The sequence below is a fragment of the Syngnathus acus genome, chromosome 21 (assembly GCF_901709675.1).
Source record: "Syngnathus acus chromosome 21, fSynAcu1.2, whole genome shotgun sequence".
Taxonomy (NCBI): Eukaryota; Metazoa; Chordata; class Actinopteri; order Syngnathiformes; family Syngnathidae; genus Syngnathus; species Syngnathus acus.
Genome location: NC_051105.1, coordinates 1960841 through 1972734, shown reverse-complemented (window position 1 = coordinate 1972734; position 11894 = coordinate 1960841). Strand labels below are relative to the sequence as shown.

Sequence of the window (11894 nt, the reverse complement as noted above, 5' to 3'; positions counted from 1 at the left end):
CCTAATAGATATTATGTTTCCATGAAGATTGTTTTTTACATAGTATCCAATTTTAATATAAAATATTGGATGTATTGATGACTGTGTGCATAACAAGAAGTAGACAGGAGTCCACATGGGTTAATTTAATTTATACATTACATTGGACACAAACAAAACAGGCAACGGCATTGACAAAATCTCAGTTCATACATAAATGTAGAAAAGAAAAAAGTCACCTTGATAGTAATAATAATAATACTGCATAGAATTTTGGACATTAGCACAGTGGGTAAGAAAGGAAGGTGAAGTAGGGAGGTGGGAAAGATACAAAAAATATGTATATCTGTATAAATATAAATTCACGATTAATATACATTACATATGCTCCTTGGGGGGTACAAATACATACATGACATACATTTAAAAAAAAAAAAAAAAAAAACAGTCAACGATTGTCAGTCATCACTTTGTAACCCTAAAGAAAATACTCACACTTGTTTAAAGCTTTTTGTTGTCCTTTTAAAGGGTCAGACCATCAAACTTTGTTCCCCCAAATGTTTTTGGGGATCGCGATAAGGGAAAATTGGTGTGTATGGTTTTTGTTTTTAAACAAAGATATATAGTTTTGCTTTCTGCTCCTCCAACAGTCAAAAAAGAACACAAGTGCAGTAACAACAAATATGAAAGGCCACAAAGAGGGGGCACCCCCCCCATTGAGAAAAACAAAAACCAAACTCAAATCAGAGGTGTCGGGATTGCCTCAGCCACATTTGATAGTTTGCAGAAAACAAGAAAAAAAATGCTTTCGCAAGTACATGATATTTTTATAAAATAAGTAACATGGACACACCACATCATCTTGCCAGTCATAAGTGAGGGATTAGTGAAGACACTAGAATACTGATGAGGAAGTTCGATTGCTTCTGCAGATTGTCAACCATCATTCTTAAAATGTTCAAATTAGGATAAAACCGTAGCACTTGACCCGGCGTTGCAAAACGTGTAGAATTACCAGAAATTAGTTGGAAAGTTGTACTGTTCCATGAATGAAGTTGTAATCTTTCGACAAACTCGTTAAGTTCCATAAAGTCAAGAATTCAGTTGAGGTATTACAAAGATAGTCGTAGTACTATGACAGTAAAGTTGTAATGATTAGTAAAAGAGCTTTTCGTTGCTTGTAAAATGACACCTGACCAGTATTCACATAATTTGTGACTTTATTTTCACAATTTCGACTTTATTTGTATCATATTTTGATTTTGAGAATTTCTAGTTTCTCCTAATTATCTAGATAGGGTGGCCTTTCGACTCCTTGATCATATTGGGCTATCACACTCAAAACTTGTGATGTTGGGGATAAACCTCACAAGGTTTGCTCAATCCCAAGAACAAACTTTTGTGCCGAAAAAAAGAAAAAGCATTTCATTCTCCTCAAACTTGCCGTAAATCCACCTCTCCGAGAGCTTGGCCGTGCTGCGTTCAGGGACCCGCCCCGACGTAGGACGGGGAAACCTGGCCATCGACGTTCCACATTCATCATCATCATCATCACTTTTAATCCGTGATAAAACAGGTAATGATTAAAACAGGTAAATAATACGAATAAGCAGCATGTTGTAAGTGAGAAACACACACACACACACACACACATACAGTATAACGTATATACTGCAAGTGTATACATTGTAGATAAAGCGATATGTTTGTACATGGCACTTTGTAATACTTTCAAATGAATATTAAGTGTTTAAGGGACACACATTGTATTGCACTTAAGTCATACGCATGTGTTTGGCTGCATTTTTTTCCTGCGGGGAATTTTCAAGAGGCCTGAAAATGTCAACGTTGTATGTTTTACGATTTTCCGTGTATTTAAAGAAAAACTTGTACAATTGCGGTTTTTTGTTTTTTAAAAAAAAAAGAAAAATCAAAATGGACTCTTTCTGTGAAATTTCAATGCAGGCAAAAATGGATAAAATGACAATAAAGTAAAGTGAGACTTCAAAGTCAGAAAACTGAGTTTTTGAGTCACTTTGGTTCAGTCCAGCTTTCGCGCACAACCTTCCTGTTGAACTTAGCCCACTCCCTCTTCACTTGTGATATTTCAGTGTTAAAAAAAACACTTTGTAAAAGACACTTTGGAGTGATTCAGTCATGTAAGACAAAAGGAAGGAATGGAAGAAAGGGACTCCCGACATTTTGACATTCTTACCGGACATTGGTCAAGCGGCAGAACTTTCTTGGTCCCTTGCGAGGAGGGCGTCAGTCCCAGGGTAGTCCATCGGTGACGGGTGATCTAAACGTAGACCGGCTCACATCCTTCCCCTTCTTCCTCGTCGTCCTCGTCCTCTTCCTCGGGGCCGGGCGGCCCCTCTGCGGCCTCCAAAGGCTTGGGGTAGCGAAAGGGGCAGCCGTTGTCGTCGAAGAACCTGCGGAAGGTGAACTCGTAGAAGGCGTGCTCTGGGTGCTTGCCGTGTGGCGAGCACAGGGCGTCCAAGGCCCGGGTGCTGTCCCCGCTGTCGTTCCAGGCCCCGGGGCCGCCCTCCTCCTCCACCGGGTCAAAGTTGGACGTGTCCATGGGGTGTGTGATCTTGGGTCTGTAGGGGGCAGGCTGTTGGCGGAGGTTGCTGGAGAAGTCCACCTTGCTGAAGAAGGGGTGCGTCTTGATCTCTCCAGCGCCATTGGCGCCCAGGCGGTCCTGGGCCGAACAGCAGAGGCGCCCGATGATGTCCACGGCTTCGGGACTCAGCTTGACTTGGGCGGGCACCTGTAGCGTACTCTCCCAGTTGATGACCTGCACGTAAGTCAGATGATAATTTAGAGTGACGATCCTGACCTGCGCTATGTCTGAATCTTAATGTTACTATCTGAAACCTTAATTTGAGTCTCTGTGGGAGTGGGTGCCAGGAAGGGCGGCTGCCCCACCAACATCTCAAACAAGATCACGCCGACGCTCCACCAGTCACACAGTTGGGTGTAACCTGAAGACACACAGAAGAATCGATCAATCGGCGCCAACGAGATGGGTACTTGGGTTCCGGCGGTGGTCCCACCTTTGCGCAGCAGCACCTCAGGGGCGATGTAGTTGGGCGTGCCCACCAGAGAGTGAGCCAGGCAGCGCTGGTGTTGCCGATTGGCCCGCTGCTCCAGCGTCATCAGCCGGTCGCCGCAGCGGCAGTTGGACACATCGTCCCAGAAGTCGCTGGGCTCCATGCTGTCCTGTCTCGCATGGCTCCCTGGTGGAATGGGGTCAGGGGGGTTAAGTAAGTGACTGCATATGCACAAGGTCGAAAGTCAAAACGGTTTCACGTTTCAAGTGAGTCCCACCCACAGTTGTTCACACAACAGACTGATTAGCTTTGGATCGAATCAAAATAAGACATTTGCAAACTTCTGCTTTCCTCACCTTTCTGGTAGTACTTGGAGTTGTGGGTCCAGCGGAAGCCAGTGCACAAGCCAAAGTCCGTCAGCTTGATATGCCCGTCTAGGTCGATGAGGATATTGTCGGGCTTGATGTCGCGGTGGATGAAGCCCATCTTGTGGACGCTCTCGATGGCCAGCGTCAGCTCGGCCACGTAGAAGCATGCCAGCGGCTCGGGGAAGACGCCCATGCGGATCAGCAGGCTCATCATGTCGCCGCCGGGGATGTAATCCATGACAAAGTACAGGCTGTCACGGTCTTGGAAGGAGTAGTAGAGGCGCACCACCCACTCGTTGTCCGCCTCGGCCAGGATGTCGCGCTCGGCCTTCACGTGGGCCACCTTAGAATTGAGACCGAAACAGTTGTCTTCATCACATTTTGACACGAGACCAACACGACAGCAAACAATTGATCAACAGTACGAGAGGTCACCTGGTTCCTGTTGAGGACGTCTTTCTTGCGCAGAGTCTTCATGGCGTACAAGGCGCACGTGTCCACTTTGCGCGTCAGGCACACCTCACCAAAGGCGCCGATGCCCAGCGTCTTGATTTTGACGAACATGGACTTGTCCATCTTGGCGCGCCGCAGCCGGTTGTAGTTGGATTCCTTCTGGTTGAGCATTTTCCTCATCTGGCCCTGCTCCGCCTCGGACAGGCCGGCCTGGCAAACAGGAAGAGGAAACGTCGAGAAACGCTCAGAAGTCGACTCCGTCCGTAAAAAAATGAGGCGATCCATCATGTTTTGGTACCACTACGCTGTGATGGAACCGTTTAAGACTAAACCAAAGATTCAAGTTTTGGTATGGTGACAACACTCTGCTTGACCCGAAAAAACGCCTCAGGAGGAGTTTAAAAGGGCAGAGGTCGAAGTCATGGTATGCTCACTATTGCGATAAAGATCTCGTTGTCTAAAACAAACTGCCCGGGGGAGAATTCTCCAGATTTCAAGCCGTAGATTATCTGCTAAGGACTTTGCTGCGGACTGTTATTAACAAATCCTACTTTGGGCAACAAAACCATCCCAGTGTTTGTCTTGTCCAAAACGTCCCCGGTGGATATGGACGTTCAGAATGTCTGCTATGTGTGATGTCAAAGCTTGAAGCGTTTGTGTGACTTTTAATATGATAAAAGCTCCCCTTTTTTTCAATCACACATGGTCGGCCTCCAGCCACTCATAAACTTCAGATTTTACAATCATTGGGTGGCTGAGAATGGTACATTCCGCCTGGGGCCCTTACAGATGAAATGTTTACAGCAACCCGTACAGTAAGGCAAGTTTGTTGATTATTAATTCCATTTTAAGTACTTTAATTGGTAGGGATTAGACATTTTTCCTTTACCTTGGACATTTCCTGCTCCAGCTGCAGCCTACGGTTGAGCTTCTGCTGGTACGTCTTCATGACGTTCTCGATGTGCTGCTCCATGTAGAACTTGAAGGCGAAGGGTGAGTAGGCCTTGATCCGGGACTCGCGCTTCTCCTCATCACGGCCGTTTTTCCTCACCGGCACGGGCGACGTCTGGATCTGCTTCTTGTCTTTGACCGTTTTCTCAGCCTTGCCGCCTTTTGTCTTCTCCTTAATATGTTGCGATCCGTCGTCCGTGGTTCCGCTACCGCCGCTGCCGCTGTGTGTGCTTCTCGAAGCGGGGCCGCTGTGATCCTGAGCCCCACCCATGGCTCCCGCCACCTCCAGGGCCACGGTCTCGCCCGGTGACATGATGAGATTCTTGGGGTAAGGTGGCGGTGGGCAGCGGGGTTCCTGGGGGTGCTCCAGGGTGTAGGTCTCCTCGGGCATGTAAGCCAGCGGTTCTGTCATCTCCTGGGCTTGGGCCGCCATCCAGCTGGGATGGCAAGGTCCCACTGCCGTCTTGGGTTCCGGTCTCATCACCCGAATGCTCTTGACTGGTTGCTGGATGGGTGGAGATGTGACGGCTGTGATGGTGTTGGGAGGACCCAAGGAAGGATCCGGGGGCGCGCTCATGGGCGGCCGAACGCCGTTGGAGGCGGCCGAGCGGCTGTTGAAGGAATTGGCCCTGCTGGGCACACGGACCTCACCCCTGAATGGCCCTTGAGGTTGGGGCTGTCTGGCTTGGGGGGCCCCTTCGGGACCCGGCGGCCCCGCCCAGTGGTGCTCGTACAAGTCCATGTTGAGGCTCGCCCTGGAAGGCGTCATCAAGCTCTGGGGCAGATCGGAAAAGTCCGGGCCCAGAGCTGGCACCCCGCCCGGGGAACGGGACATCATGTGGACCTGATGGGAGGTGGGGCTCGCCTGACGTGGGTGGGTGTGGGAGGCCAGGTACAGATTGGCAGGGTAGCCCCCCGCACCTCCTCCTGGCACGTTCTGGCCCAGGGGCCCTTTAGTTTGCATGTTGACGAAATTGTCTGGGGGCGCCATAGGGGGTGGTGCCATCTTGTTTTGAAAGGAGGCAGTTCTCTTGACTCCATAGCCTGCGGGCTCCATCAAGTGAGGCCTGGGGTGGCCATAGTCATAGTGGGGGCCTGGCACCGGGGCCCCGGGAGGCAGCGGTTGACCAGGGACATTGTAGGTCATCATGGGCCCGTGCTGCTCCATACTAGCGGGATAGCCTTTCTGCTGGGCCCCCGGGGCGTACATGGTGTTAGCCGGGTTAGACTGAGGGGCCATCACTGGCGGATAGTTACCCATGCTGGGCGGTCGACCCATTGGGTTCCCCATGGGGGGACCCTGTGCTGCTCCAGTGGGCGGCATCATGTAGTTCATGACGGGGGGAGCGCTCATGTAGGGTCTGGGCATCTCGCCTTCCGGACCGTACCCGGCCACACCCTCGTACATGGGGTGGTATGGGGGCATGGCACCCGCCGCCTCGCCCGAGGCTTCCAGTTGCGGGCGGTGGTCCATTGAGGGAGGCATGCAAACCTTTCCTAACATCGCAACAAACAATCACAAATGTATGTTTTACACTTTCCACTTGCAATTGCGACACGAGAAATGGGAGCAGTTACGATGTAGAACGCGACCCCCAAAGTCACAAGTGCATACCTGGTGAAGTCTGCTTGATAACGCGCACAATGAGCTCGTTGCGAGGGTCCAGGTAGCCCATCTTACTAATGTACTCCAGAGCCGCTTCGATGTTCCTGCTTCCCGTTTGCTTCAGTGCCCGGACGGCCATTTCCTGTGGAGCACAAACTAGAACGTGAGGACCTCCATCGCGCGACCCTTCACATTCATCCATCCTCAACACCTTTTACACTTGTACATATTTAGATCGATTCACTTCTGTGGACACACTTGCATATTTACATCATAGTCACCGTTCAATACAACTTCCAGAGCACAGAAGGTTCTGGATTGTTTGGGAACAGATAAAAACACTCCTGTCTCAATGCGAGAACTCCCCAAATCAGCATGTAACAGCAACAGATGGTCCAGGAAACACACAAACACCACAAGTGGGTCAAACGGCTCAAGCCGAGACACGTAATTTGTGGTTTGGGAGTCATTTTTCTTCTCTTTTAATGTAGGTCAAGCGCTGCTGAGCTGTCTGTCTGTCTCAGGAAAACACAAAAAGCAGAATGCACACAATGATCATTGGCGATGAGCTTTGTTATGGCACATGTGCAACGGTCGTCACAGCCGTGCGGCGCCGAGGGGCGAGGTCCGTCACCGGGGCGGGAAAAACATCGCCCTTTAACCGGATTGTGCTCGGCCTCGATTTTCCCATTTACGTCTGGATTTGACCGTCATTCCTGGATGACATGGAGATAATGCGGACTCAAGCTTTATGCCACATTTTTAGAAGCACATTCCAGATCTGATAAGTCCAAGGAGAAGGGGCGAAAAAAAGGAAGCCCGCAGAGCCACCCAACAGATTCCGGTGAGGCAGCCAACGCTGCACTAACGGGAGTTTCCTGCTATTAAATGCACCACCCAAAATATTCATGTCTGCTTTCTTTTTAGAAAAATATGTTGCTAGAACCTCCATTTCAATGAGATGGGGAATTCGGGAGACATTTACAATTGGAAACGTTTCTGTAGGGAATTCATGGGAATAAACCCGAGTGTGCTCTCAATAGATGGATGGAGAGATTTCCATGAAGTTCTCAACTTGAAAGTTTCCTGGAATTTTGCTCCCCCATCCCACAATGACATTCTCACTCCAGCAGAAGCGTGACGGTGTTTAGTCATCCAAGGGGAAAATGTTAGAAATGTTGACTTTGTCAGCTGTCAGGGCCATATTACCAAGAATCTGACAAGTCCTGGGAAGCAGGAGAAAACAAAATTTGTGTTATTTTATGAAACAATTGCAACTATTTCTGTCAGCTGCTTTCAACTTCCAAGGAATTTCCCACCTGGTCGCAGAATTGAAAGTCAGATATTTGCGCTTGTGTCGTCTCCTTGTAATGCTCAACGCACGCGCACAAGTCTGGTCAAAACAAGACCGATTCAAATTTCTGAGAATCAACAAATTCAACTTCATTTTAGATGCGTACAGTTTGGTAAACACTGTTGCCCTGGCAACACACTAGTTGGGGATCAGCTGATGTGACTGTGTTTGTATTGACTGCTGGCACAACGCACAGTGTTGGCTATTTAACCCTCAATTGCCAAAATATTAGTAACAATTACCAGGACGATGATGTGAAGATGCTCAAAGAGGCGTGAAATGATGCTATCGAAATTGACGGTATGTTGCCGTGACGACAGATGTTCCCCATGTTCTCCCGACTAGGAAGCAGGAATTCCACATATTTGTGATCTGCGCAGTCCCGATGTGAATGTCACATAAGTCACGTCCCCATCAAAACACGTCAAGTTCACATATTTTCCCCCTACTGGTCAAAGAGGTCGTCCCCTTCCAGCATATACTATGAACACGCAAACAATAAACAAACACCAATATGTCGCATCCTGTGGTTGTTGCATGACCACCACCGACGAGGATTCCATATGCAGGACCCCCACCACACACACGCACGTAAACACACACACACCTAAATCAAATTGCTCTTTAGAAGACACACTTTTTGTTTACAGTTCCAAGTTCCAAAGGCACTCACGACGCAAAAGACACACACAGCGAGTTTTTCATGTGCTGTCAATGCGTGGCATACCGCTCCCACCGTCCTCCCCCCTCGCTCCCCCTCTAAAACATTTCCTCCTCAGTGGTTATGCAACCATCCACATTGCGGGCTAATTTGCAGCTGGAGAAGTCCGGCGAGGAAAAGACGACGAGGGATGATAAGACGCGCACTTTACAGCAATACACACGCATTACAAAACTACACACACTGAACTAAAAAGACACAAAAGAACCACACGCAGGGAAAGAAAAGTTACCCAACACAACACAAACACACAAAACACATCCTACAAACCACATACAACAAACGTCCCGTTTCAACAACGCTGTCACAAGGTGGCAGTGTGTACTCGGTTCTGTTGCTATTTTCTTCTACTGTATATACACTGTTCTATATGAAGCATTGTGGTTGTTGCATAGAGAAGGGAGTCACGAATACGGGTCAGGGGGAGGGGACGGCTTCGGCGCTGGTGGCGACGACGAGGAACTGATCCGCCCTGCTGCCATTGAATGTCGACTTCCTGCTTTGACAATGGCGACAGCAGCACACGCGGGGCCAGGAAATGGCCTCCATTGTATCATCATAATAATGAAGTGGCTCTCCAATACCTTCTCATAAACTAGCAGCTAGCACTTTTTCTATTTATCGTCCCACATCTAAATGAAAGTAAGGACATCGTGGCGGGCGTCTCACCTGGTCACAACCGGCGTTGACGAGCTCGTGCAGCATCTGCCGGTTGACCTCGCCGGCGGGGTGGCCAGACCCGGGTCCCGATTCATTGGCGAAGGGCATGAGCGACTTGCGGATCTCGCGCAAGGCGCTCTGGTAATTGTTGAACTTCTGCTGCGGCCGCACGGGCTGCTGCCGACCGGACGCGTCCTTGCCACCCTTGCAGTCGGCGGGGCGGCCGGCGCCCTCGGCCCGCTGGCCGCCCCCGTGCAGGGCCTGGCTCACCAGCTTGGCCGGCTGCTTCAGGCCCTCCTTGATCTCCTGGAGCCTCTGGCGTGTGTTGCCCACGTAGGGCGCCGCCGGGAACGTCTTGGGCCTCATGGCAGCGGGTCGGTCTTCCCGGCCTTGGTGGCTGACCGAAAGAGATAATAAAGGCTCTCCTGTCGTAGATCCGAGATTGGTCTCCCTTGTTTGTTTGTCTGAGGACTCGAGGTAGCGGCGGGGGTTCTACAGGCGCACCATGGTGTGGCTTTCAAGGCTCGGGTTCCATCTTATTCCAGGAATGGCAGCCGCTCGCAAGGGTGCAGCTGAGCCAAATCATGCCGCTGCCAATTTGCTCCTGTGGAAGGAAGCAGGACGGTAAGGAGTTAGCGCCTGGTCCGGCGAGAGCATAGCACAATTGCGCAAGTTGGCGTCACTGAATAGTCGTGCGGCACGGTCATTGGTGAACATCTGATATTCCCTACAAAGGGTGCCACACGTCAGACAAAACCAAAAATGTAAATACCGCAGTATAGGGCTGCCTGAACGATTTTCAAAAATAGTCAAATTCCCATTTCCCCCCCCCCAAATATTGCAACTGTGATTAAATATGTGACTGCTTAAAAATAAATACTGACATAAAGGTGTACGGCATCAAAGTTGTAATAAGAGTCGAGGGCAAAATTCTGGTGCTAACACTTCTGTAACATGGGGGGGGGGGGGGGGGGGGGGGGTCAGCCAGAGGTGATCTCAGCCTAACCAGGGGGGGGACAATCGTAACACACCATAGTGCCTTGAAAAGCCTCACCCATATCCTCCTTGGTTGCCTCTATTGCTTTGGGCCATTTTGAAGAATGACACCCACCCCCTTTATGGAACAAATGTGTGTGTTTATTTCATGTTTGTGTTCAAGTATAATTGACAACCATTACAAATGGTATTTACAGTTTTCAATGAGCCGCAGTACCGGGTCCTTCCGTCTCAGGGGACTTTCTCACATCTGTTCCCACCACATTTAATCACTGGGAACATCTATTCTTTGTCCACCCTGAAATAAACCCCCCAAAATTTGTCTGCTATGGAAATAGGAATGATGAGCAGCTGAACATTGCCGCTCGAAATATTAACACACTGATCTGAAATAGTCTGCAATACATACCAAGCCCTCAACTACGGGACCGTGCGCAAACCCATTAGAAAAATATATATACAAGTCCATTTTCCCTGTATCAAGTAGTGTGATTTAGTTGTTTCCATTATTAGTTAATTAGAAATACATTGAGGTAGACCACTATTTATCCCAATGGTCAGCTTCCAGACTTTCTCATGCACTTCAATACACAAGATGATAAAGGCAGAATAGCAAAGTTTTCATTCCTGTAATTGAAAAATCACTAAATGAATATGAAAATGAATACATTTTCTTTGCTTTTGGGTTTTCCAGGTTGAGATAAAATATTCTTTTCTAAAATGTCAAGAGTTTAAAAAACAGATCCTTGAGGGACACCCCAAAAAACTGACAGTACACTTAAAAACACTCAATTCATATTACAATAATGGACTGTCATAAAGAAAACTGGAAGGACCACTAGGTAGTTTTTGCACCTTTCCACGTTTAAAAAGGGGAACGTGCATGTGTCAGGGTACAAAAGTGACACTGACAACACAGTGTACCCCTGAAGGCACCCACAAATATACATTCTAAACACAAACCAGTATTTTAGCCCCACCAACAAGCCAAAGTTCGCAACAACGACGCTAAGTAATTACAAGTTCACAATTACCATTTTTTCCAAGAGAGACTAAAAACAACAGGGTAAGCTAGGTTGCTAACTAGCAGCCCCCCACCCTCGGCCCCTTCACCCAGGACGGTGGAAAATGTGGAAACTCCAGTTCGATTCACTTTCACGTCGCTCGGTTTGCCACTTAAAAGCAGAATTAAGAGCAACATTTTTCTTCTAAGCAGCGCGAAATCGCCATTTTGTAACATTTTTTGGTAGAGAAGCCCACCACTGGCAACGCCAGTACCCCCCCACCCCCTCCCCAAAAAGTACAGTCCACCTACCATGTGATGGAAAAGGAGCGATTAAATCTGCTTGTTTAGAAGTCCTCGACGGGCTTTGGGAGTTCTTGATCGGGCTCAGAAGGGACAAAAGGGGGAAGAAGGACAAGAAGTGATGGTAGCAGCCTCCATTTTCTTCAACAGGCTGAAAGTCAAAAGAAAAAAAAAAGTTGGACACTCGCTGCATTGTTAACATTCCACAGGTCACGTGACCACACCGACGCGCGTCACAGCGGGACTGTGCAAAGATCGTCTGTGAAAGGCAAGATGCTCCACTAAAATACCTGTGGATAAATGGAAATGTAAAACATTCGAGCACCAAGATTTCAGTACCAAGTGAGAGGCCTGACAAAAAGTGACATTTCACTCTTTTCTGTCGCTGTGGTTCCATGTTTATGGTATAACGGACGCCCGCATACTCGCATTCACCTATTCGCAGAT

At 48.5% G+C, this 11894-nt stretch overlaps 1 protein-coding gene across 1 annotated transcript; it reads right to left on the bottom strand.

Annotated features, from left to right (window-relative positions):
- Window positions 1-110: 110 nt before the first annotated feature.
- On the bottom strand, window positions 111-11672 carry lats2 (large tumor suppressor kinase 2). The gene is made up of 9 exons (XM_037239130.1): window positions 11457-11672; window positions 9155-9749; window positions 6420-6552; window positions 4743-6301; window positions 3836-4063; window positions 3389-3743; window positions 3036-3218; window positions 2857-2963; window positions 111-2776 (listed from the first exon to the last, which is right to left on the bottom strand). Exons 2-9 carry the CDS (start codon window positions 9509-9511, stop codon window positions 2279-2281), a joined length of 3420 nt encoding a protein of 1139 aa, XP_037095025.1. The 5' UTR covers window positions 9512-9749; window positions 11457-11672; the 3' UTR covers window positions 111-2278.
- Window positions 11673-11894: the final 222 nt, after the last annotated feature.

Excerpts from the sequence above, each read along its gene's own strand:
- lats2 (XM_037239130.1), bottom strand. The coding sequence starts at position 9,511 with ATGAGGCCCAAGACGTTCCCGGCGGCGCCCTACGTGGGCAACACACGC. Across the intron at positions 4,064-4,742 it reads TGGAGCAGGAAATGTCCAAG|GCCGGCCTGTCCGAGGCGGA; the intron begins GTAAAGGAAAAA and ends CCTGTTTGCCAG. Across the intron at positions 3,744-3,835 it reads ACGTCCTCAACAGGAACCAG|GTGGCCCACGTGAAGGCCGA; the intron begins GTGACCTCTCGT and ends CTCAATTCTAAG.